Below are 22,817 nucleotides of genomic sequence, written 5' to 3' on the forward strand. Positions count from 1 at the left end.
CGCTGGGCCAGCGCGAGCTCCACTCGCTCCTGACGAGCTGCCGGCTGCCTCGCGGACACTAGGTCCTCCTGGGCCTCCTTCCCCTCCCAGCTCCCCTCACTGAGCTGCCACGCTGCATCCCCGGAGGCTGTGGGACCCCGAGCCGGCGGGCCGGGGGCTGATGGGGCCGCCCCCGTGGTGGGACCTCTCTTCCGCACTCGCCATGAGGCTGCACCTCCTGGCCTCTCTTTCAGGAGGTGGCCTGGCCTGGCGGGCAGGGGACCACAGGTGGCTGGCAGGTGAGAGCCGGGATTGGTGGCCACTGGGGGCAGCATGGTCTGGGAGGGTGCTGGGGTCTTGCCTACGGGGTGTGGAGCTCATGGCAAGTCTGCCTGGGGGCCCAGCTGAGGAGAGCCCAGGCCAGGTGCTGGGCCCTGGCATCTCCCCGGAGCGTGCCTTTCTAATGCCCGGCCACGACTGCTGAACACACGCGTGGTGCTGGTCGTGCTGAGGGCGTCTTGTTCGTGTCCTGATTCTTGCCACCGCTCTCCCAGGCTGTCTGTCAGCTCCTTCCCACAGATGAGCAGACAGAGGTGACTTGTCTGAGGTCACATGGGCACGGCTGTCGCAGGGGTCCCAGGTCTGCCAGACCCCACAGCCTGAGGCCAGGACCCCTGGGCTCTGGCCTGCCCTGGGTGTCTGGGCCAGTGGGTTCTGGGGTGGGGTGTGGAGAGTGGCCATTCTCTCTCTCCTTGCCTCGAGACTCTGTGGAGGGCTCTCAAGGTTTGGCTCACTGCCCTTTTACAGATGAGGAAACTGAGGCTGGGGACAGTGGGGACTTGTCTAGCTGGAGGGGTGCAGTGGACCTGGCCCACCCTCCTGGGTTTAGGATTGGGAACATCCGTGCTCAGAGCCGCAGACACCCTGCAAGGGGGCTGCAGGAGGCGTGGGCTGCCTGGAGCCGTCCTGGGACAAACAAATGTCCCCAGACTGATGCCCCTGGGTCTCGGCTCCAGCTCCTGGTGGCTGAGTGTGGGTGTGTGTGGAGAGGAGGCCTGTGGGTGGCTGGTTGCGCCTCTGGGTGAGGAGATGAGGGGCAGGAGTCCCAGTGGGTCCCGTCTAGCCTTGTTGTGCCGGCTCCTGAGCACTTGTCCCGGCTCATGTCCTCTTTCCCTTCGGGTTGGTCATAGGGACGTCTGAGTGCCCTCACGCTGTGCCGAGGTCTGTGGGGGTCACTCACTTACCTTTGCAGATGTCCCGAGGAGGACTCAGTGTCTTGTGCCCAGGTTCCAGGGGAAACTGAAGCTCAGAGATGTGAAGTGGCTTTCCCAGGGTCACACAGTGGCTCAGGGGAGGGACTCAAACCAGACCTGGCCGGCCGGGGTGAGAGCTCAGACCCCATGTCTCTTCCAGGCCTTTTAAAGTCCTTATGCAATTTGTGAACATTTAGCCCTTAACGCCTAGGGCTCCTCGCCGGCATGTCTGTGTTGGGGCTGTGGCCTGGCCTCCCGTGCGCCGTGTGGACAGTGGTGGATGCCAGGCGAGGCTACGTTGGGCAGTCTCTGGGAACCACTTAGTTCGGGAGCTGGAACCTGAAATAAGAGAACCTGCCACTGGGCACCGTGCTGTCTTGACTGGGGGCCACCTGCCCTTGCCATGTCCTTTGCTGCATCCTGCTCTGTCAGGAATTCAGGGACACAGGGTGTGCCCGCCCTGAACGCTCCACCTGGGGCCGGCCCTGTCCTGCTGGTGGCCTGAAGCCCATGCTGGGCATCTCTGGGCTCAGCTTCCCCCATCCTTGCTTGACTGTCCTGGGTGAGTGACCGCAAAGGCTCGCTCCAGACCTGAGTCTGTGAGCCCAAGGTTTCTTGAAGGCCCCGTCCTCCTGCAGCCATGAACCCTCCGGCACGTGGTTTGGATCGGGCTTCAGTCTTCCTGTGTAGAGGTGTCGGTGGGGTTTGGGTTCATGTCCCTCTGGCCCCTCTTCCTCGAGTGCAGGAGCTGCACGCATGTCCTTGGTCCCCACCACACGTGACCACAGACAGGCCTCTTCAGCTCTCAGCTTTGGTTTTTTTATCTGTAACATGGGGGCAGGAAGAGAATTTTCCAGGTCACCTCGTCTCTTGATCTGACAGAACCTTTAAAATCATATCAAATTACTTTTCTACAGAAAAGGTCCCGGGCCGTTATGCCCTGCTCTGTGGTCTTACACGGAGGGTGGGGACGCGTTAGCACCGTGTTTGGTGTGTGTGTGTGTGTGTGTGTGTGTGTGTCTGTGTGTGTGGTGCGTGGTTGCCGTGGGCACTTGGTGGCTGGGCCAGGCATTCTCAGTGTTGTGCACGGCTCGCTGACTATCTTCTCTGCGGGTAACTGGGTAACACTGTTCAGGCCACATGCAGGAGACACGGGCAGGGGCTCTGATTTCTCTGCGTAGAATGTGCTCCCGGCTGCCAGGTGTTTGTTTGATTTCTACTCTTCTCGCATTGCCCCCTGCCTATCATCTCTTGCTGCCACCTTTAGCTCTTTATGGTTATCTGTTCTCTGGGGAATCCTCCAGGGTGGCCTGTCAGCGCTATGTGTGAAGTGGAGTCTATGGGCTCTGAGCAAGGGTGTCTCTGGGCGGCACACGCGGGAAGCGGTTCAGCCTCTGGAGAGGACGGTAGCTGTTCTGAGGCCATCAGGCTCCCTGCTCCTTCCCGGGGTCTTCTGTGTCTGGGTCTGCGGTCTTCTGGGTCTGGATATGTGAGGGGTTCCCCTTGAGACCTCTGGAGTGAGGTTGTACTGCTCTGTCCTTTCTCTGGTGGTCCAGGTGACAGCTGAGTGCCGGCAGGGCCAAGTGCTGAGGGTCACCCAGGCGTCCGGCAGGCTGGCTGTGCTCTGGAGGGACCCAGCCCCTGTCCCCACTCAGCGGGGGCTGCCCCTCCACGAACTACCTGTTCATAATGCTGTGGGCTTTGGGAATTGGGTTGGGTTTGAAGCCTTGGAAGGATCCCCACTCTCTCTGGAGGGCGGAGGGCTGGAGGCTGTGGCCTGCCCTGCTTGTTCCCCCAGGCGTCTGTGCTGCCCCCGCCCTGGTAGCTGGGCCTCACTGAGCTCCAGTCCCCCAGGGCAGGGGTCTGGTCACCGGGACCCCTGGACGTGGCCCTGCCACTGGGAGCACTTGTCGGTCACCTGACTGGTCCTGCGGTGGACGGCCCCCAATCCTGCCCCCTCTCCCCACCCCCCTGGGCATTCAGAAATGCACGTTGTTCGTAGTTCATGGAGTGTATTTGCAGATATTCCCAAGGACAGGAGCGAGCATTGGGAACATACTTTCCCCAGATTGCCTCCCCAACCTTGACCCTGGCCTTGCCCACCTAGGGGGTTGCTCGTGGAACCTGGAGAAGTAGACATTGGTGAGGCTGAGAGGGCCAGAAAGGGGCACTGGGGCAGGGACTACAAGGGCAGAGACCCCGGCCCCAGGCGGCCAGAGCAAAGAAGGCAGGAGTGCTGGGGAGCCGGGGGGCCTGGCTCGGGTCTCTGGGGTGGGCCAGGGGCTTTGGAGTTTGGGGGATGTAGTGAAGAGCCATAGGAGGTTCTGGCGGTGACTGAGGGACGGCCTTGGGGAGGGTGTGCTGAGCTGACTGGGGCCAGATCTGAGGTTGGCCAGTTGAGGTTCTCATCTGTACAGAGGGGCTGGTGGGGCACTCCTGGTGGGCAGTGCTGCGCAGATGGAGGTCGTGGTCATCCAGGCCAAGGAGAGAGGCTCTCCTGGGCTCTCTGTTGGTCTGTCCATCCCCCCGTCTGCCTGGAGGCCCTGTGGACTGGGTGCTCAGGCTGGGCACCATGTGGGTACTTGCTGCAGCCCCATCTCAGGTTCTTGGGGCAGGGGCCGCAGGACATGGACACAGCCTGTCCCGTCACCCTCATGTCTGCAGGGTCAGCCGGCTTGTCCCCTCTGCCATCACGGCAGCCCCTGAGAAGTGCTGGTTGGGCGGTGAGGGTTGTCCCCCTCCATGGCCTCCTGGCCGCCGCCCAGGTGTGTCAGGAGTGAGGCCTTAGGTCAGAGACTTGGGGACATGGTTTGATGCTTCGTGAGGATGGGAGTGGAGGTTCAGGAGTCAGCTGGCCCTGGGGCTGTGCTCATGCAGCTGCCTCCTGGTCTGCTGGGCCTCTGTGTCCCCCGTGCAGAGTGGAGCCCCTTCCCCTGTCCCTGTGTCCACTGGGGACCCAGAGTGGGAGGGGGAGGGCAGAGCCTGGCACACAGTAGGTCCCCGAAGGGTGGCTGGGTGGGGTATCAGGTCTCAGCTTGGGAATCAGTCCCATCAGCATTGTGGGCCCCAAACTGAGCCGGTACGGCGGGACACGGCAGTGGGGGGTTTCAGAGGCTCAGCCTGTGTGGGTCCAGGGGCTGCCCTGCAAGGGGAGTCTCCCCTGGCCAGTGAAGAGCCGGCAGGGCTGTCCGTGGGGTGGGGGTCAGGGGGCTGTGCTGAACTTTGAAGAGGCTGCTCTGGGTGCAGTAGGGGTGAGTGGTTGGGGAGGGGAGATCGGGTCTGTGCTGGTCCAGGTGAGCCCTGCTGGAGGCCCCCGCCCTGCTGAGGGGAGGCGCCCTCGCTGTGGCTGGGATGGGGAAGCCCCGCTCCAGTGGGCGGATGTCCCGTTCTCGGTCTGTCTCACGGGCGAGGCCCTGTCTCTGGTCTGCAGAGGCCCCCGCCGGCTGGGCCCCCGCACACGGCGGTTACCCACCTGGGGCTGCCGGCTGAGTCAGTGTGGCGTGGGTGAGCCTCTGCCAAGGGGAGGACGCCGTGTGGGCCAGGGCTCACGGCTCATGGCACTGGGGGTCTTGGAAAGCTCTCCGTGAACCTCTTGGGAGCTGGGCGGATGCTCTGCCCTCCAGGGACTCCCGGCTTAGCCTGTGCCCCACCCACCACGTGGCCCTGGGCGACCACACTGTGGAGGCTCTGAGCATCCGGGCCCATGTCCCCGAAATGACGATGCTCAGCGGGCAGTGGGAGGACTTGGGGCCGTCCCCAGGACAGGCCAGCCCATGCCGCACCCAGAGGAGCTGTGCCCGAAGTGTCCCCTCTCCCTGACCATCCCCGAATGCTCTGACTTGCCGGCTGCCTGGCATGGAGCCCCCGACGCTCCACCGTGGGTGGCTGGGGTGCAGGTGAGCTTCGACCTGAGCATCTGCGATTGTGTTCCAGAAGCCGGGGCGGGGGGATGCAAATGAAATCTAGAGAGAAAAACAGCCGGGGTGGGGGGTGGAAGGCACAGGCGTTCCACGAGAGAGCAGCGGGCGGCGGGCCCCTGAGCCGGCAAGAACAGCCAGGCTCAAAATGAAACAAGAATCATTCTTTTCCTGTTGAAGAGAAACTGCCTTGCCAGCCCGCAGGCTCGGGGCCCCTTTGCCCCCCAAGCGGCCGTGGAGCAGGCGGGCTTTCACCAGGAATTCCCCCTGCCCTCCGTCTGGGCAGGCACCACGGAGGTGCTGGGGGCAGTTCAGGGGGACCACCTGGAGGGGAGGCCGTGGTGCCCAGGGCCCCCGCCTGGCCTCAGACAGGTGAGCCTGCTGCAGCTTCCATCCATCCCCACGGCGGGCGTCACTGCCAGGCACCCCAGGTCCCTGCCTGGAACCTTGTGCCTGGCCATCCCGCTGGCCGTGGGGGTGTCTCTGTGAGGGTAGAGTGTGTTGGGAGCACGAGGGGCAGAAAGTCGGGCCCTGGTCCTGGCCAGGCAGCTCTAGCTCTGGCCTGGGAAGCCCCTCTCCCTCCAGACCCCTTTCTTCATCTGCAGGGTGGACAGAGGAGCAGCTCCGAGTCGGAGGTTCTGAGGGCCCCTGTAATCATGGCTAGCGCGGGGCGGATGCGTCCTAGATGCTGCTGCCCGGACTCATTTGTGCATTAGGGACTCTCCTTGTCTTCAGCGAGGCTTTACCACCCACCGCGCGTGGTGGGCCCGGGGTACGGGAGTCTCCATTCTGCAGAGGCCAGAGGGTGACAGCGTCACAGGCAGGTTAACCACGCCTGCCTCCCAGCTCCTCTGTGGCTGCTCCCTTTTGTCACCCCTTTCTGTGCCTGTGCCTCCTTGCCTAGGGATTCCAGCAGGCCTGGGGGGTCGACTGCTCCCCTCCCTGGCCTCTCCACTGGGCAGCACGTGCTAGGCTGCTGAGCAGGAGGCGTGGCCCGTCTGTCCGGCAGCAGATCCGGGCCGTGCACCTGCTGTGCCTGGGAGGGGGTGGCCATGCAAGGGGTGCTGGCCGACCTGCTGAGGGCCTCTGGCCACGGGGCTGGAAACCAGCTCTGGGGACTCTCCAGGGCCCCTTGGCATCTTTTTGGGCAGGTGGCCCTGCTCCCGCCTCCACCCAGCAGCCCCTCTGGTGGGGGTGCCTTTCTGGGGACCAACTGAGAGGCGGCGTGGCTGGATGGGCCTGAGCTGGGCACCGCCTGCCACTGCGCTCTCCTGACTCCGTACTGTGTGCCGGCTGGGCCGGGCTGTCCTCCCCTCTGGGTCCCTGGGATGGGCAGGTCCCTGATCACTGGGCCGTCTGAAGCCTTGTTGCCCTCCAGCCTTCTCTGGGGTGGAGGGCTGTGGGGTGCTCTTGGTAAAATCAGGTGCCTTGGAGCTCCAGCCTCAGATTTGGGGGCCCAGGTGATAGCCATGTGGCCTGCATCTGGTGAGGTTTCTGCTTGTTGGGTGGATGGAGAAACAGCACAGGGTGTGGGAACCTGGCCCTGGGCTGAGCACTCCAGGCTGGGTCTCTGAGTTCCATGGCCACTGCCTAGTCATCACCAGCCCTGACACCCCTGCCACCTCCCCAGGCTTCTAAGGACAGGTCTGCCTGTTGGTTCTCATCAGGGGCGGCTCTGCCTGTAGTCACCTCGCTTCTCCTGAAAAACTGGCCCTGGCCCGAGGTTTCGGAGGCCCTGGGGTCAAGGAGAAGAGGGAAGGGAAAGGTGGGGAGTTGGCGTGTCCTGAGCCAGCGTTTGGGGTGTGCAGGACGGAGCCAGGAGGGAAGGGTCTGTGCAGCAGGCCCTGGTTATCCTGAAGCCGTGAGCAGGCTGCTAGGTCTTCTTGTAGCACCCAAGTGCACACAGCGTGGCCTGGGGAGGAGGGGCCCTGACAGCCAGGAGGCTGGGCCAGAGAGACAGGGCTGTGGCGGGAGTCTGGCCCCCACCTCCCAGGTGCCTGGCCAGGGTGTGTCCCCCGCCCCCTACATGTTTCAATAAGCTGTAAAGAGCTGGGAAGTGGATGCAGCTCCAGACTCAGTTTCCTCATCTGTACCCTGGTGGTTTGAACAGTGCTGCTCAGCTTAAGTTAAGTGCTCAGCTCAGCACTCAAGGTGCCCCCAGAGGGTGCCTCCCCCTTCTGTCGGAGTGCCCTGGCCTGGTGGGTGATGACAGCGACTGCTGTCAGAGTCGAGGGGAAGGTGGCGCAGATGCATCTGGTTGACTGTGTAGCTGTGCCTGGTGTGAGGGCTGTGGCCACGGCGTCCGTGGAGAGTGGGCTTCTGGAAGGTGGGCATGGGGACAGCCTCCTGCAAAGACCTGGGCCCTAGTGCCCTGGTGCATTGGTGCCGTCACTCCTCAGCTCTTTCTTGAACACCTTCCAGGCCCAGTGAAGGGCTGGCTGGGCACAGGGAGCCCTTCCTGGCCACCCCTGTCCTCATGGCTGTGCTCCCCACTTCCCCACAGTGCTGGGCTCCAGCTGCAGCACCCCCGGAGTGTGTGAGTGGGCTGGGCTGGGGCGGCTGCCAGCTTGGGCACTACTTCCCGTTCTTCCTCCTGCCCCTCACCAGCCCTGGCCTACTCAGTATGACCAGCAGAGCCCCAAAACACCTTCCTTTTGCTACTTGTGGCAAAACCCATCTAGTGTCACCATCAGCCTCTCTGGGCTTCAGCCTTTCGTCTGTGCTGTGGGGCAGGTCAGGGGGTTGCCCAGGTGGTGAGGAGGAGGAGGATGATGATGGTGATGATGATGGTAATATGGTGATGGTGATAATCATGGTGATGGTGATGAGGATGGTGATGGTGATGGCCATGATGGTGATGCTGATGCTGGTTGTGATGACAATGGTGGTGGTGGTGATGATGGCGATGGTGGTGGTGGTGGTGGTGGTGATGATGGTGATGGTGATGCTGATGATGGTTGTGATGACGATGATGGTGATGATGATGGTGGCAGCGAAGAAGATGATGGTGAGTGATGATGATGGTCATGGTGATAATCATGATGGTGGTGGCGGTGAAGAAGATGACGATGGTGATGCTGATGATGATTGTGATGACGATGATGGTGGTGGTGATGGTGATGATGGTGATGGTGCAGACGTGTTTGTCATCGAGTGCTCACTAGGTGCTAGTACAGATGCCTTACCCTGAGCTTTATTATGGAGAGTGGTTTCCCTGGTTAGACCCTTTGGGCCTTGGTGGGGTCTCCATGAGGGGCATTGTATTGCCCTCTGCCCTGGGGAGTTTGTTGGTCAGGACTGAAGGGCTTTAGGTTGGTGTGTCTCCCAGCTGGGACCCGGAGGTCGAGGTGTTTGGGTCGTGGTTCCTTGTCCTCATGCCCTGGGAGGCCGAGGAGGGCCGTGGTTGGAGATCCTGCAGATCTGGGTTGGAGATCCTGCCCCTGCCTTTGTATCTGTTTCCCCTGGGGGTCCAGCCACCTGGCCAGTCGTGCCTGCAAGCTATCTGCCCTTCCACGTCAGGGACCAGAGGCCTCGGGCAGCACCCCCAGGCCCTCGCCTTCACGTCACGCCCCCACGCTTCCCTGCGTTTCCCAGGCTCCCGCTCAGAGCCAGCCCCTGATCCCATATTGGGGGCCAAGGTGGGTCCAAGGGGAGTGGATAGGGTACATTGAGTCCCTCCCAGGCTTGTTGGGCAGAGCGCCAGGAGGTGAGTTCACGAAGGGAGAGCCCAGCTGCGTGGCCCGCTCCTTGGGGAGGGGACAGGGAGCCGAGACCCTGCTTTCCCCAGTTTGGGTGGGGGTGGCAACTGTAGAGGTGGGTTTGGCATTCCTGAGTCCGTGAGGTCTCCTGTTCATGGAGCCTAGGGGGCCTGAGCTCACAGAGGCAGAGGCAGTGGCCAGACTGGAGTCCAGGGCCCTGCCCTAGCCCCGCCCACCTGGGGTCACTCTGAGCCCTGGACACCTGAAGCTCTCAGGGATGTGCCCGAACCCTGGGCGGAGCTTCTGCCTGCTGGGTCTGCAGCCCTGGTCACTCTGGGCCCCTCGCAGCCTTGGGGCTGGCGGGTTTGTGGTGTCTGTCCCTCACTCAACAGAGCATCCTGCCTGTCCCTGGGCCTTCGGTGCCCACCCTACCTGCCGTCCCCTCACCACTTCCCTCCAGGCCCTTGGGCATCCCCGTCTGTGTCACAGAGGGCTGAGGAAGGCAGTGCTAGGAAGCAGTACTTCAGAGAGGCCAGCCAGTGGTTTCTGTGGGGCCTGTGGGAGTGAAGTCCCTGTTGAGTGTCCGGGGCCTGGAACCTCTTAGAGCCACTTCCCGTGGGCGCCTGTGGACGGGTGTGGGGTGGGGGTGAAGAAGATGTGTGTCGTGGTTCACTGTTCCCGGTGCCCCTCCCTCCTTGGGAGTCTGGGCTGGTCTGGGCCACTCTGGGCTCCTCAGTCCTGAGTTCTGGCCTCTGCTGACCGATGGACTTGCTGGGCCTGGCAGAGAGAGGGGACTAGGTCCTTTCTGGCCAGTGGGGAGCTCTCCCTGGGGGTCCCTGAGGCTGCCTTCCTGGTGTGCTCCCCATCTGACCCTGCTTTGAGGCCCTAGGCTCTTGGAGGGGAGCTGGAGGCAGGCTGGAGTTTCTCCTGACCACTCGTGAGGGCCGAGCTGACCTTTGTCCTCAGCAGGGGCTGAGATTTGGGGCTGGGGCCATTGGTTGGGGAAAGGGCAGGGTGACCCCAGAGGAGCTGAAATTTCAGCCTGAGCCACCTGAGCCGTAAACTGACACTCAGCTAGAGGCAGTGGGTCAGCTGTGCTCCCCAGGGCTGGAGGGGATTGGCCCCGAGTCCCGGCCCACCCTGTGCTGGGAGGTTGGAAGCAGGCGCCCAGCATGTGCTGGGAACCCACCCTGGGAGGGCTCATGGGGCCCATTCCTGTGGGCCAGCACAGCAGCCACTGCTGTTGGCATACCCATTTTGTAGAAGGGGAAACTGAGGCCAGGGAGAGGTGGGCCCCGTGGCCCCAAGGGTGGGTAGGAGGCATGTCTGCCACCTGTCCCCGTTCCTGAAGCCCGTTGCCCTGTGGGGCCTGGATGCTCTGCCTCCCCCTCTGTCTGCTCCAGCCGCCCTCAGCTTCCCCCAAACCCCGACGCGCCGTGGTCCCCACCGCAGTCCCCACGGGGCTGCCACTTCTCCTCCCCCGGGTGGCAGGGGAAGCAGTCCTTCCGGAAGGTGGGGGCTGGAGGTGGGCGTCCCGGGAAGCTCCTGAGGGACCGCCGGCTCCCCGCCTCGGGGTTTCGGTTCCGGGGGGTCCCCAGGCAGAGGTGCAGGGGTGGGGGCTATGGACCCGTTCTTGTCGGGTGTGGCTCACTGCGGGGTCCTTCCTGCCCCTCTGTGCCCTCTCCCCTTCTGGACACCTCTGTTGACGCTTCCATGCCGTCCTTCGTGCCCCTCCTTGAAGCCCCTGGCCCTCTCCAGCCCCATGGGACCCCACCCTTGGTCCGTTTGGACCGCCTGTCCTTCTGCTCTGCTTGGCTGGGCCCCCGTGTCCTCTCCTGTTCAACAGGACACGTGGCCTGGGCCTTTGCCCCAACTTGCGGCCTGCTGGGACCCTGCCCTGGTTGGTCCTGCACGCTCAGAAGGGCGTTGGAGGAACCCTGAGCTCCCCTTTGCAGGAGCTGGGGTTTCCCTGGTGGCCTGGGAGGGGCTGGAGTCCCGGGCTCGCCCCCGCCCTGCCACAGCGGGCTGGCATTTCCGGCCGCCTCCCCGCCTCCCCTGCCTGCCAGGCAGAGGCCGGAAGGGAGTTGGTGGGGGTTCCCCCGCTTCCTGCATGGGGACCAGGGGGACAGGAGGGTGGGCATTCCAGGGGGAGCCCGAGCAGCTCAGGAATTTGGGTCGGTGGGGACGTCCCTTCCCTCTCTCAAAGGGACCTCAGGGGCCACTTGCTCGGCCGTTCCTGGGTGGTGGTTGAAGTTCCTACTTGCATACAACCGCGATGGGGAACTCTGTTCTCAAGAAGCAGCCTGTGCTGTTGTCAGTCACCATGAGGACATTTTTTATTTCAACTTCGCTAAATGTAACTTTTCATTCTCACACTCTGGGGCCCAGGGAGCTCCTCCGTGCCTGCTCTGGGTGCTGAGCATTCCGGGGCATTCCATGTCTGCTCATGGACTTCTGTTTCTGGCCTGCAGGCATTTGCATCTGAGACTCAGTTTTGTGTTCTGAAACGCCTTTTGTGCCAATGGAGAGAGCTGCCCACCACCTCTTCCATGCAGCCTTCCTGGACTGAACCTGGCAGCCCCGCGAGGTGCATTTGCATATGTTGGGGCTGCCAGGGCATCCCCTCTGCCTGGACGGGGGCCTCTTTCTGGAGGTCTCTGTGAGTTCCCAGGCCCTGGCCTCCTTCCTCAGAGTCCCATCTATTGCCGATGGTGCCAGAGGGCACGTGGTGGGGGTAAGGTGTGGGGTGCTGGGGTTTGGGGCCCGGTAAGGCCCAGGTTCTGAGGGTCCCAGATTCGGCAGTTGGCTTTTGCCCCTCCGCAGAGGCCCCTCTGCACCCTCTGGGTGTCAGCTGCCTCCCAGGGTTGGGTCTGGGGTCTGAGCCAGGCGTCCTGCAGCCGCGGCCCCCGCCAGCCCACTGAGCTGAGCATCAGATAAGCGTGTGGTGACCGGCGGGTGACAAGGCCCTGCAAGTCCCAAGGATGACTTTTTAAGAACAACCTTATCGCAGCCACTGCTTATCGGTGGGTGGGAACAGATAAATGGCCCGGAAAAGGCAGAGCCTGCACGCACGTGGAGGGCGGGCTGGCGGCCTCTCTTGGCCAGCGGAGGATGTTTAGGCATTTTCTGCCTTTTCTTTCTAACATTCCCTTCCTGGCCAGAAAGTGCCTCTCTCCAGAAGACTCCAGAAAACACACCCAGCCATTGTCACCCAGGCTCCGGGAAAGTGTCTGCTGTGGATGTTCCGTGTAAACAGGAAGCGCCCGGAGTGGGGGCCTGGGGCAGCTGGGGTCTTGCCGAGGCAGGCATTGGTGGGGTGGCCGCCCCCTCCAGACTCAGGGGCCCCCAGGGGCTCACGGTCATCTGTTGGGAGCAACTGCAGACACTTGTCCCTGGGGTGCAGAGGAGAGGGGGTATGCCTGAGGAGCCAGGCCCCCACGTTCACATTTGGGGGATGGGCTGCACCCACAGGCTGGGTGCCCTTTCCCCCCATTTCCCCCTTTCTCCCGGAGTTCCTCCTTGCACCCCGTCTTTCCTCTCCTGCCCGGTTTTCCCCTCCATCTTATTGGTTCCCCCTCCTCACGGTCCTCAGACTTGGGAGGGGTGTGGGTGGTGCCTTGGGGGGCTGGGGGAGCTTTGGGGTGCAGCCTGGCAGCTGGCAGTTAAACAGGCCTCCTCCCTCTCTCCTTCCTTCCGGCCGAAGCTTTCTCCCGCCGCTCCCTCCCCTTCCTGCCAGAGCAGCAAACAAATAAACAGCCCAGCAGCTCAGGCCCAGCGCAGGGCCAGCGGCCAGCGTGGACCCGCAGCAGCCTCTGCAGCTGTGTGAGGGGGAAGTCCCCCCGCCCCCCGCGGGAACACTCCCTGTCAGGTGTGGCCGGCCAGCAGCAGAGGCCCCTCCGAGAGGCTCTGGGCCCGCCTGGCACTGCTGGCTGCACGCAGCCCCTTAAGGAGAGCAGCCCCCACCCCCGCCCCCCCAGTCCCCTCCTCTAATTCAGAGCCCTCCAGTCCCCCCAGGATGCAGAGGGACAGGGGGTGGAGGTGGGGAGCTGTGAGGATCCGGGAGTGACTTCTCCCTCTTGGCCGGGAAATCCTCCTTTCGTTCCCAGAGGCTGGGCAGCCAGGCCTTCAGGCTGCTGGATGCGCTTCTGGGGTGGGATGCTCCTGGGATGGACCCCGCCCGGCCCAGCCTGCTCCCAGATGCCCCAGCGGTTCCCTGGCTCCTCTTGGTCTGTGGTCTCGGTGGAGATGTCTGCAGAGTGCATTTTGCAAAGTCCTTTTCTTTCTCTTACACCTCGAAGTCAGCGGGGTGCTTCTCTGGACTGCATGACAGGGGCGGGGCCCGCCCTGTTCGCCTCAGCCTCGGCCTGCAGAGTGGCCGTGTCTCTCCGCCTGTCACAGATGAGGAGACGTGCTTGGACGGGGATGAAGCTGCCTCAGGGTTCCTCGTCCAGGGGCGGGTCCAGGTGTCCCGGTCGTGGCCTGCTGGAAATTACAGTGGCCGAGGGGCAGCTGCAGATTTCTGGGCCTGTGCCTTTAGGCAACTCTGGCCCCTTCCCTGTGCCTCAGTTTCCTTGTCTGTCACAGGTGGGTGGACAGGGTTGCAGGAATTCAGTGGATCAAGGATATGCAGCCGGATCTTGTCTGCTACTCTTGAACCTCCTTTTCTGTCTGCCTTCTCTCGCCATCTTCTAGCGGAGACGTCTGGGCGCATGGAGTTGGGCATCCACGCCTGGGTTCAGGGAGTTGCGTGACCAATAGGGCTGATTTGCAGTGCTGGTCTTTGCCAGCAGGCGCCGCTGCATCCGGTTCTGGAATTCCTTAAGCTTTTGTTTTCAAGTTCAGTGAAACGGTTTATTTCCAATGTTGCGAATGGCTAGGGTTTCAGAAGAATCAGATGAGGCTCGTTTGCTGGTGGAGTCAGAAGGTGCAGGGGCAGGCAGGCCCCCCCACACCCTGGCTTGAACGTGGAATTCCAGGGCCCCCTCCTGCGGCCCTCCTCCCGGGATGGAAACGGATAAATGCGCACAGAAGGGGGGTCCGGCAGGCGTGGCAGAGCACCCCGTGTTCCTGCTGGGACCACCCCACCGTAAGGGCTGGTTGCTGCCCAGCACCTCTGTGGACAAGTCCCTAAGGCCCTGGATAAGAGCTCAGGCCTTGGCCGGAGTCAGGTCTGCCCCAAGTCCTGAGTTCCGAATGCGGGTCGGTCGTGGTGTCTGGAGCGCGACGGTGCATGTCCCCCGACTCAGTCTGTACAGGGCTTCTTCCTGCTCCAGGCCTGGCACTCAGGGAACGCTCAGGACACGGGCCTTCCGAGGGTCAGGGGGCGAAGTCGTCCTGGGGCCGTTGAGTGGGGCAGCCGGCGTGGGTCCCCCGACCCAGGGTGTGCGTGGACGGAGGCCACTCCATCCCGCCCATGGTCCCAGTCGACTTTTCAAAAGTACGTGTGATCGCTGCAGGCTGGGGCGGGAGACCATTTTGCAGATGGGAAGACCAAGGCCCAGAGAGGTGCCTTGCCCAGGCAGAGGCAGGACTCGCTGTCGCCTGCGGCTCCTGGCTTGTGCTGCCTTGTTTGGGCTCCTCCAGTTCCTGATGGTCTGCTCAGGCCCGGGGGCAGTGGATTCACCACCTGAGAGCCTCCCTCCTGGGGATGCTTCTGCTTGCCAAGCCCTCGGCGGGGATGGGGAGGCCTAATTAGCCATTGGTGCTTTGAAATCCCGGAGATGAAAGTCTGATGTGTGGGAGGTCCCAGCCTCTTCCCTGACTCTCTGCGGGCTGCCTGTCGCCGTGCCTGGCGCACACCCAGGCCCCCTCCATGAGGCCCACCTGGAAGCTCCCTGCCCCCGGGCTGCAAGCTGCCAGGCCTGGGCACACACACAGGAGTGTGCACCTCTCTGGGGCCCCACCAGTCAGGGAGGCCTGGGGGTACCACCGCTGCTGGGGTACCTGAGCAGGCCCAGTCAGTGTTGCCTGGTGGTTAAGTCCGCAGACTTTGCAGTGGGTCAGCCTCCTGGTGCTGGTCCCGCCCTGCCATGGGCAGCGGTAGGAACGCAGGGCCTCGGTTCCCCAGCTGTGAACCTCCTAACTCCACGCATCAGTCTACACCGAGGATGTGGACTTGCCTCTGCTGCAGAGTGGGTGCTCTGCAAATTTCAGCCTTCATTATTTTTATTAGTATTCCCAGACCTTCACCTAGACCCCCTGAGTAGATGGGCAGAGGGTCTGGCAACTCCTGGCGACCAGGCATTCCAGGTGGACAGGCCTGGAGTGTTGAGTGTCCAAGCGGCAGCCATCTGGCCTCCCTGACCAGATAGGCATCTTAGCGCATGCTGACGGCAGCTGTCAGCCTGCCCGTCCTGCACCTGCCTGGGGCCCGGCCTGAGCCCTAGAGCCGGGCCGGGTGGGATGCTGCCCTGGAGGGGGTGGCGTTGAATTTGTGTCAGTGAGCCGTTAGGATCACCGGGGGTGCCTGGGGCATCTCGGGGCCTCGTGCTCTCTGTGGCCAGAGGGGCAGCGGGCCAGTCATTGTGGATTCCTGACCGCCTTCCTGTGGTTCTTGTCTTGCAGACTTCTCCACCCAGGTGAACTCCTCGTCCCTCAACTCCCCCACGGGGCGTGGCTCCATGGCCGCCCCCTCGCTGCACCCCTCTCTGGGGCCCGGCATGGGCTCCTCTCTCGGCTCCCCAGGACAGCTGCACTCGCCCATCAGCTCGCTGAGCTCACCCATCAATGGCATGGGCCCACCCTTCTCCGTCATCAGCTCCCCCATGGGCCCCCACTCCATGTCGGTGCCTACCACACCCACCCTGGGCTTTGGCACTGGCAGCCCCCAGGTAAGTGGCGGGCAGGGCCAGAGGGGCGGGGCCTTGGCCTCACCTGCAGGACACCTGCTCCATCCTGTGGGCTGGGCCAGAGGGGCGGGGCCTGGGCCTCACCTGCAGGACACCTGCTCCATCCTGTGGGCGAGGCCAGGGGCGGGGCCTGGGCCTCACCTGCAGGACACCTGCTCCATCCTGTGGGCGAGGCCAGGGGCGGGGCCTGGGCCTCACCTGCAAGACACCTGCTCCATCCTGTGGGCGGGGCCAGGGGCGGGGCCTGGGCCTCACCTGCAGGACACCTGCTCCATCCTGTGGGCGGGGCCAGGGGTGGGGCCTGGGCCTCACTTGCAGGACACCTGCTCCATCCTGTGGGCGGGGCCAGGGGTGGGGCCTGGACCTCACCTGCAGAACACCTGCTCCATCCTGTGGCCCCTGGAAGGCAGGTGCTGTCGTTTCCTCTCAGTCTCTGGGAAGCAGAGCCACAGAGGCAGCCTGAGCCTGAGTGTGTGCCCAGGTCTGCTGACTCCTGAGCCTGTGACCCTCAGAGGTTGTCAGCCAGGCAGGTCCCCTACCCTCCCGGGATTCGGAGCTCTGTGGGGTGGGGACTCCACCTTCCTCGAGTTTAAACCCTCCACCCTGGAGCCCCTTGTCCTCACAGCTGGCCCTTCTCTGGCCGGCCCTTCCCTGCTGGCCTCTGCTCACACCCACGCCGGGCAGTTTCAGTGCCCCTGGGCCTGGACCTCACAGGCGAGATGTGTCCAGGCTCGGTGCAGACGCGCCCCTCCTCGGGGATGCCAGGCCTCGGGTCCACGGGGGCCTCGGCTTCGTCTGCCGGGCTTGGTGGTCTTGTCCATGTCATGTGTTTGCTCAGACACTTCTCTAGAACAGTCTGGCTTCTGGGGTCGTGTCTGGCTCAGGTGCCTGGCCGGGCCTGGCTCAGTCCAGTTCTTGCCGTGGGACCTGGAGGCGCCTCTTGTCTGAGCCCTGCAGAGTTGTTCTGAGTTCCCAGGACCCTGGGTTGTGAAGGGGCCTCAGGGCCCAGCTGGGTGTCTCTCTCCCGGCTCTGGGTGGTCCTGGTGGACTTCTTGCTGGTGGGCGGGGAGACCTGTCTGAATCCCTGTGGGTCCGCCCTCTCTCGGGGTCTCAAGCTGTCCTTCCTGGAATAGGCAGGGCTCCCTCTCGCTCTGAGTGTCCAAGACCGGGCTCAGCTGTTCCTCCCCAGGGAGGTGGAGGCGTGTTCTGGTGTACCGTCTCTATGAGGCCTCAGGACAGCCCTCCAGCTCCCCTGCCCAGAGCCACCAGTAATAGTGTCAGCTGTGTCCTCTGGACTACCAAGCCCTCTGCTGCCCACGGAGCTATGCCACCTCCAGGGCAGCCCACTCTGCTCCCGGCCCAGGAGGGCTGGAGTGCCATTGGGGTCTGTAGGCAGCCCACTGCCCATCTGGCTGGGCCTGTCTGGAGGTGGCTTTGGTGGAGAATCTTGCTGGCTTTTCCAGGGTGACCTTGTCAGCCCCTTTGCAGCCGGGGGATGGATGCAGAAGAGCTAGGGCCTCAGGCATCAGTGCAGAGCTCCCGGGACCCCCTCATGTCGCCTTCTAGAAGCAGGCAGAATGCCCCAGGTGCTGGCGTGAGGGAGGTTGGGCCGCCTTCCTGGGCCTGGCCGTGTTATTTTTAGCATAGCCACCCCACCCCTGTTCTTGCTGGTTGCAGCATGTCACACACTGACATGGCAGATGAAGACTGGCCTGCGCCCATCCCACAGGGGACCGGGATAGAGGCAGGTCCCACTGGCGCTCAGAGCCCCATGAGGCTCCTTGCTGGTTCCAGGCCTACTGCCTGCCCTGGACGCCCCGAGGGCTTGTGCACAGTAGGAGCCTGGGTGTGAGGGTCTGCAGTGGGGGCTGTGCCAGGCCTGGGCCCTAGGTGCCCAGCCAGGGTGGTGGTGATGCCCCCAAACCTCTGGGGAGCCTGGTGCCCCTTGGCACTGTTAGCCGTCTAGGGGAGGGGTGGGCGGTGCAGAGGAGGGAGGTCTTTGGGGCCACGTCCGTCCTGTTCTCTGTTGTTCTCTGTTGCTCTCTGTTGCTCTCTGCACACAGCGAGGTTCCTGGCACGTAGTGGGGGCGTGCTGAATCCAGGTTGCTTGTGAGTGAGGGGCCCCAGGCCCCGTGAGGCTGATGAGGCGATCAGTGCAGGAGTCGGGCCTGGGAGGGGGGTGAGTGTGGGGAGCAAACCTGGTGTGCCCCAGACGTTCATACTGTCCTGCTCGTCAGCCGTCCATCCGTCCATCGGTCAGTTGGACAGCAGTTAGTTTTGCCTTGGTCTGAGCCCCATGCTCAGCCTCCAGCCGCTCTTCCGGGGTAGCCTCAGTCCCCTGGCCCCTGACCCCCATCGCTCCTGCCCTGGGAGCTGAGTGCAGCTTCTGGCTGAAGCAGTTTCTCCTGGACGCCCGGAGTTCCCCATGTTCATGGGAGTGTGGGTGGAGTTCAGGGGGGGCATGCCCCCACTCCTGCCCCAAAACCACAACCACGAAGTCATAGCTGCCGCAACCAGCGAGGTTCTCTGACTTCTGCTGTTGTCGAGGAGGGCCTGGCACTCTGCCGAGCGCCGCGTGCTCAAGTCCACAGCCGGGGAGGGCCGTCGATGTCCCTGAGTCCACCTCACCCCGCCTCTCGGGGAAATGGGCGCCGGGGGTCTGGGCAGAGCCAGGCCAGGCCACAGGTGCCGGCCTGAGCTGCCCCGCATGTCTCCCCTGGTCTGGGGGCTCCACCAGCGCAGGAACCAGGGAGCATTTCCCACCGTGTCCCAGAGCCGCTCACAGTGCTTGGCACTCGTGGGCACCTCAGTGTCCAGGCCTCGCCAGCCCCGCACAGCCTCCCTGGGGCAGGGCGTGTCCAGGCCTGCGGGGCAGCCGGCCCTGCCTGCTCCTTGTTGTGGGCACCACGGTCGTGCGGCCTCTGCGATGGGTCGTCTGCATGAGGCTGAGTGGACTTCACAGGGTGTGTCGCCTGCCTTGGTGGGCAGATGAGGCCAGCGAGGCCAAGGGCGGCTCTTGGTGGGCGCCGGGTCTGGAGCCTCCCACCCGAGTTCTGACTGTGGGTGGTGGGCCTCCCCTGCGTGGGCACGGGAAGGAAGGGCGTGGTGGGTGGGGGAAGGAGGAGTGGGAGAGACGGCCGGGCCCCAGGGGGGCGCTGTGGAGGCGGGAGGTTATTTTAGTGAGTCTCGTAGGCTCGGGGGGGAACCGAAATAGATGCCAAGGATGTGAAAGGGGAAATGGGCGGGCCCCTCCCTGGCCACGCCACGGAGTCCTCGGGCTCCTGGGAGCAGAGTGGAGCAAGAGGGGAGCAGACCCCGTAGGTGAGGTCTGCGGAGGGGCCCTACGTGGCAGGACGAGGCCCCCAGGGGCCGCCCTGCGCTCTGTTCAGGGAGCTGTGAGCCTGGCCCGAGGCCTGCCTGCTTGGAGCTGGGAAGCAGAAGAATGGCCCCTGGCCTCCGCACAGCCTGCCCCGGTGGCCACGTGGGGACGCCCACCAGTCGAGGCGGAGAAGCAAAGCGGGCGCCCGGGCCTGTAGTGAGGGTGCGGCTGCAGCACCGCCTTCGTCTTCCCACACGTGCGGGGGCTCCTCGGGCTCCCAGGGCCTCTGGGCCGACCGCTGTGCCCATGGGGACCTGGAGCCCGGGATGGCAGGGTGCCCCCGGCACACGGCCTGGGAGCCAGCTCGCCCCGGCACTGACCCTGACTGACCGCTCCCCCTGCAGCTCCTTCCCTGCTGCTGTGGTCCTGCCTCAGTTTACCGAGGGCAGGCGCCAGTCCCAAGGGCCTGCACACGGGGCCTAGGAGACAGGGCAGGCGGCCCTACCCACCCAGTGTGGTTTGGGCAGCCGCAGAAAGAGGGGAGGCCCGAGTTCCTCTCCTCTGTGCCGCCAGGAGGGTCCAGCCTCGGGACTCGTGGCTGGGTTCCCGCAGCACGGGGACGGCTGGAGCCCAGAGAGGCGTCCCACCCGGCCTCCACGCCGCGCCTCCTGCTCACGGGTCCTCAGTGGCTCCCGCAGTTGGGCCCCTCGGGACCGAATGTTGCTCTGGCAGCCCCTCTGCCTGGGACGCCCGCCTGCCCGCCATCGTCCAGGCCCAGCTGGTGGTCTCCTCCTGGAGGCCGAGTGCTCATGCAGCCGCCGCTTGTGCCACGTGAGCCGGGTTGTTCGCTGCCTGTCAGCACTGCTGGGGATCAGCTCGGCAACCCCGACGTCAGCCTCACATGGATGCACTCACGTTATTCCATACGAGGAACCTCAGGCTCAGAGAGATGTGATAATTTCCCCTAAGTCACACAGCAGATGGAGGAGGCAGGATCCGGAGGCCCGGGGACAAGCCCCTTCTCCCTCCTCCTGGCACCTCAGGCCCGGCCAGCGAGCCCTGCAGGGCAGGGCTGGGCTGTGTGCTCCCGGCTGGCTGGGCACTTAGTGAACAGTGCGATGGGTGGGAGCTCCGAGTGGCTCAGGGCAAGCCCGTCCTCTCGGGTCCTCGGTTTCCCCTTCTCCAGCGTACGGGGATCACCTCGGTGTCACCACCTGCTGACTCTTGAGAGGGCTAAGCTCAAACCTCTGCTCTGCCACTGGGCAGCTGTGTGCCCTCGGCCAGGCCCCTGACCTCTCTGAGCCTCCACGTCCACATCTGGGAAATGGGAGAGCACGTCCCCGCGGGGTGTTCCTCGCAGGGAGAGGCCAGCGCGTGTGCATAGCCCGGCACGGTGGCACCGAGCACACAGCGGGCGCCTTCTCTTGGTTGGTGTCCCTTCTTAGCTCCTCTCTCAGCTGGGAAGGCTCCTGAGCGCTGCAGACGGCGCAGGGGGCATTCTCGAATGACAGAGGGCTGCCCTGTTCTGCAGTGGGGTCCCCGGATGCCCTCGCGCCCCCCTCGGCTCCTGTGTCCTGGCAGCCCGGGTGGTCAGAGCCGGCCTCCTGGCCTCTCTGCACCCCCCTGAGTCCCCTGGGGGTTAAGCATCTTCAGAGCCGCATGGCCACCTGGGTGGAGGGAGGGGTCCTAGAGCCCGCTGGGCTGGGAGAGTCACCGCCGGCGCTGAGGCCGGCGTGAAGCGAGGCTTTGGGGGGGGTTCTGCGTTGTGTCCTTTGAGCCACAAGGTCCTGCCGTCCCATGAGAAAGGGGGGTGGGAGTTGGGGGCCGTGGGGGAGGAAGGAGGTGCGGTTCCCGCCCGCAGGAGGGGCCGGGGCTACCAGGGGGCAGCGCAGCAGCTGCTGCCCGTCCCCAGAGGCGTGCACGCCACCCAGTTTCCGCCTGTCAGGGGTTTGCAGAAGTGGGGGTGCGGGGCTGCATGGCGCTGCCCGGCCAGGGTCCTGGCGCCTGCAGAGACGGCGGGCTCGCAGGATGCGGCGGGAAGCACCTCTGGGCCCTGGGCGCTGGCGGGAGGGCTGGGGTGGACGCAGCGGAACCAAAACTGCTGTGTCATCGCAGCCGCGGCAGCTGTTGCCAGGGTGACCGGTGAGTTTCCCACGCTTCCTCCTGGCAAGGCGTCAGGCGGCTGAGGGTGGGGCGGAGGGCTCTGTGGAGAGGGGACGGTGTCCCTGCAGCAGACGCCCGAGGGGTGTCTCTGTCCCTCTCTCCCTGGGTCCTGAGATTAGAGACCCCGCCCCGCCCGCAGAGGCCCGGGCAGTGTGGCCTGGTGGAGTGGATCCCAGCTCTGCTCCGTCCTCGCTGTGACCAGGGCTCAGTGCTCGTCTGTGGGTTGGGGGTCCCCCAAAGTGCCTGCCTCAGCGAGAGGGTCCTGGAGCTCACGCTGTCCTGCCAAGGGAGCGCCCAGTAATGGGAGGTGGTTCTTGTTTAGGTGGGTGAGGGGCAGGGAGCATGAGCAGGGGCCTTGTGGGGGCCTCCTTCCCGGGTCTGGGGTCGGCCGTGGGAGGGTGGAGCCCTGAGGGCAGGGCAGCCTCTGCCAGCCCAGCGGAGCACCCCCGGGCAGGCGTCCAGCCGGCGCTCAGCCGGCCTGGGCTCTGCCTCTCTGGGCTGTGTGGCCTGGGGTGGGCAGGGCTCCTCTCTGAACCTCAGTTTCTCTCTGTAAAGTGGGGGTGTGCCACAGGGTTGTTGGGGGTGTTGGGGGGACTCTGGCACATGACCCCCAGTGCATGGCACCAGCCTGCCAGGGCTGACCCCCGGTGTCCCCTCCCCAGCTCAACTCACCCATGAACCCCGTCAGCAGCAGCGAGGACATCAAACCCCCACTGGGCCTCAACGGTGTCCTCAAGGTCCCGGCCCACCCCTCAGGGAACATGGCATCCTTCACCAAGCACATCTGTGCCATCTGCGGGGACCGCTCCTCAGGTAGGCTGCCGCGGGCGCAGGGGATGGCAGGACCCACGGGTGGGGGCGGGGGCCTGGCCAGGCCACCAAGGGGGCGCTGGGAGCTCCCCTTTCACATGGGCCTTCTAGTGGTTTCAATCAGGGAGGCAGTAAGTGGGGGATGCCACCGTGCGCAGGGTGGTCCGGAGGCTTTTGGAGGGAGGGCAGCTGTTGGTGGTGACGATGACAGAGGGGGCTGTGCCCCTCTCTGGTCTGTGCCCTGGGCGAAGTGCCCCTCGCATCCTGCCTCTGAACCCCGACGGCACCCTCTTCTGGGGCCGCTGCCTCAGACACAGAGGGGACGGCCTCACCAGCGCCTGGTCCTCGGTGGGGCCGCTCCCTCGCCCGGCGGATGGAGCTGGAAGGCCGGGGGGTCTGCAGACGAGGGGGCCATCGGAGAGGACGCCCGCTCCACAGTGGACACTCTGGGGCTCACGGCCCGCCCACCCCCCTGCAGGCAAGCACTACGGGGTGTACAGCTGCGAGGGCTGCAAGGGCTTCTTCAAGCGGACGGTGCGCAAGGACCTGACCTACACCTGCCGAGACAACAAGGACTGCCTGATCGACAAGCGGCAGCGGAACCGCTGCCAGTACTGCCGCTACCAGAAGTGCCTGGCCATGGGCATGAAGCGGGAAGGTAGGCCGCGTTGCTGGGTGGGCCAGGGTCAGCCCTCTCCTCCACGGGGCCTCCTGCGCCCCGTGGCCCCTGAGCACGGCGTGGAGCCCTGGACTTGGCGGCTTTGCAGCCCTCTGGCGCGGCCGGCTCCTTTGCATACCTCTGGTGATAGGGTGCTCACTCCCTCCAGAGA

The 22,817-nt window shown here is 64.4% G+C and overlaps 1 protein-coding gene across 5 annotated transcripts in view; it reads left to right on the top strand.

The window, feature by feature from the left end:
• RXRA (retinoid X receptor alpha) overlaps window positions 1–22,817 on the top strand; it is a 105,686-nt gene that overhangs the window by 59,068 nt on the left and 23,801 nt on the right. For 3 of the 5 annotated variants that reach the window (XM_058524439.1, XM_058524437.1, XM_058524440.1), the window contains exons 2-4: window positions 15,412–15,677; window positions 21,840–21,990; window positions 22,466–22,645. In XM_058524439.1, the coding sequence (XP_058380422.1) occupies window positions 15,412–15,677; window positions 21,840–21,990; window positions 22,466–22,645 (597 nt within the window). Of the gene's footprint in view, window positions 1–15,411; window positions 15,678–21,073; window positions 21,157–21,261; window positions 21,500–21,839; window positions 21,991–22,465; window positions 22,646–22,817 lie in introns of those variants that run through there. The other 2 variants (XM_058524442.1, XM_058524441.1) reach the window with 2 other exon arrangements.

Source organism: Diceros bicornis, chromosome 28, assembly GCF_020826845.1.
Source record: "Diceros bicornis minor isolate mBicDic1 chromosome 28, mDicBic1.mat.cur, whole genome shotgun sequence".
NCBI classification, from domain to species: Eukaryota; Metazoa; Chordata; class Mammalia; order Perissodactyla; family Rhinocerotidae; genus Diceros; species Diceros bicornis.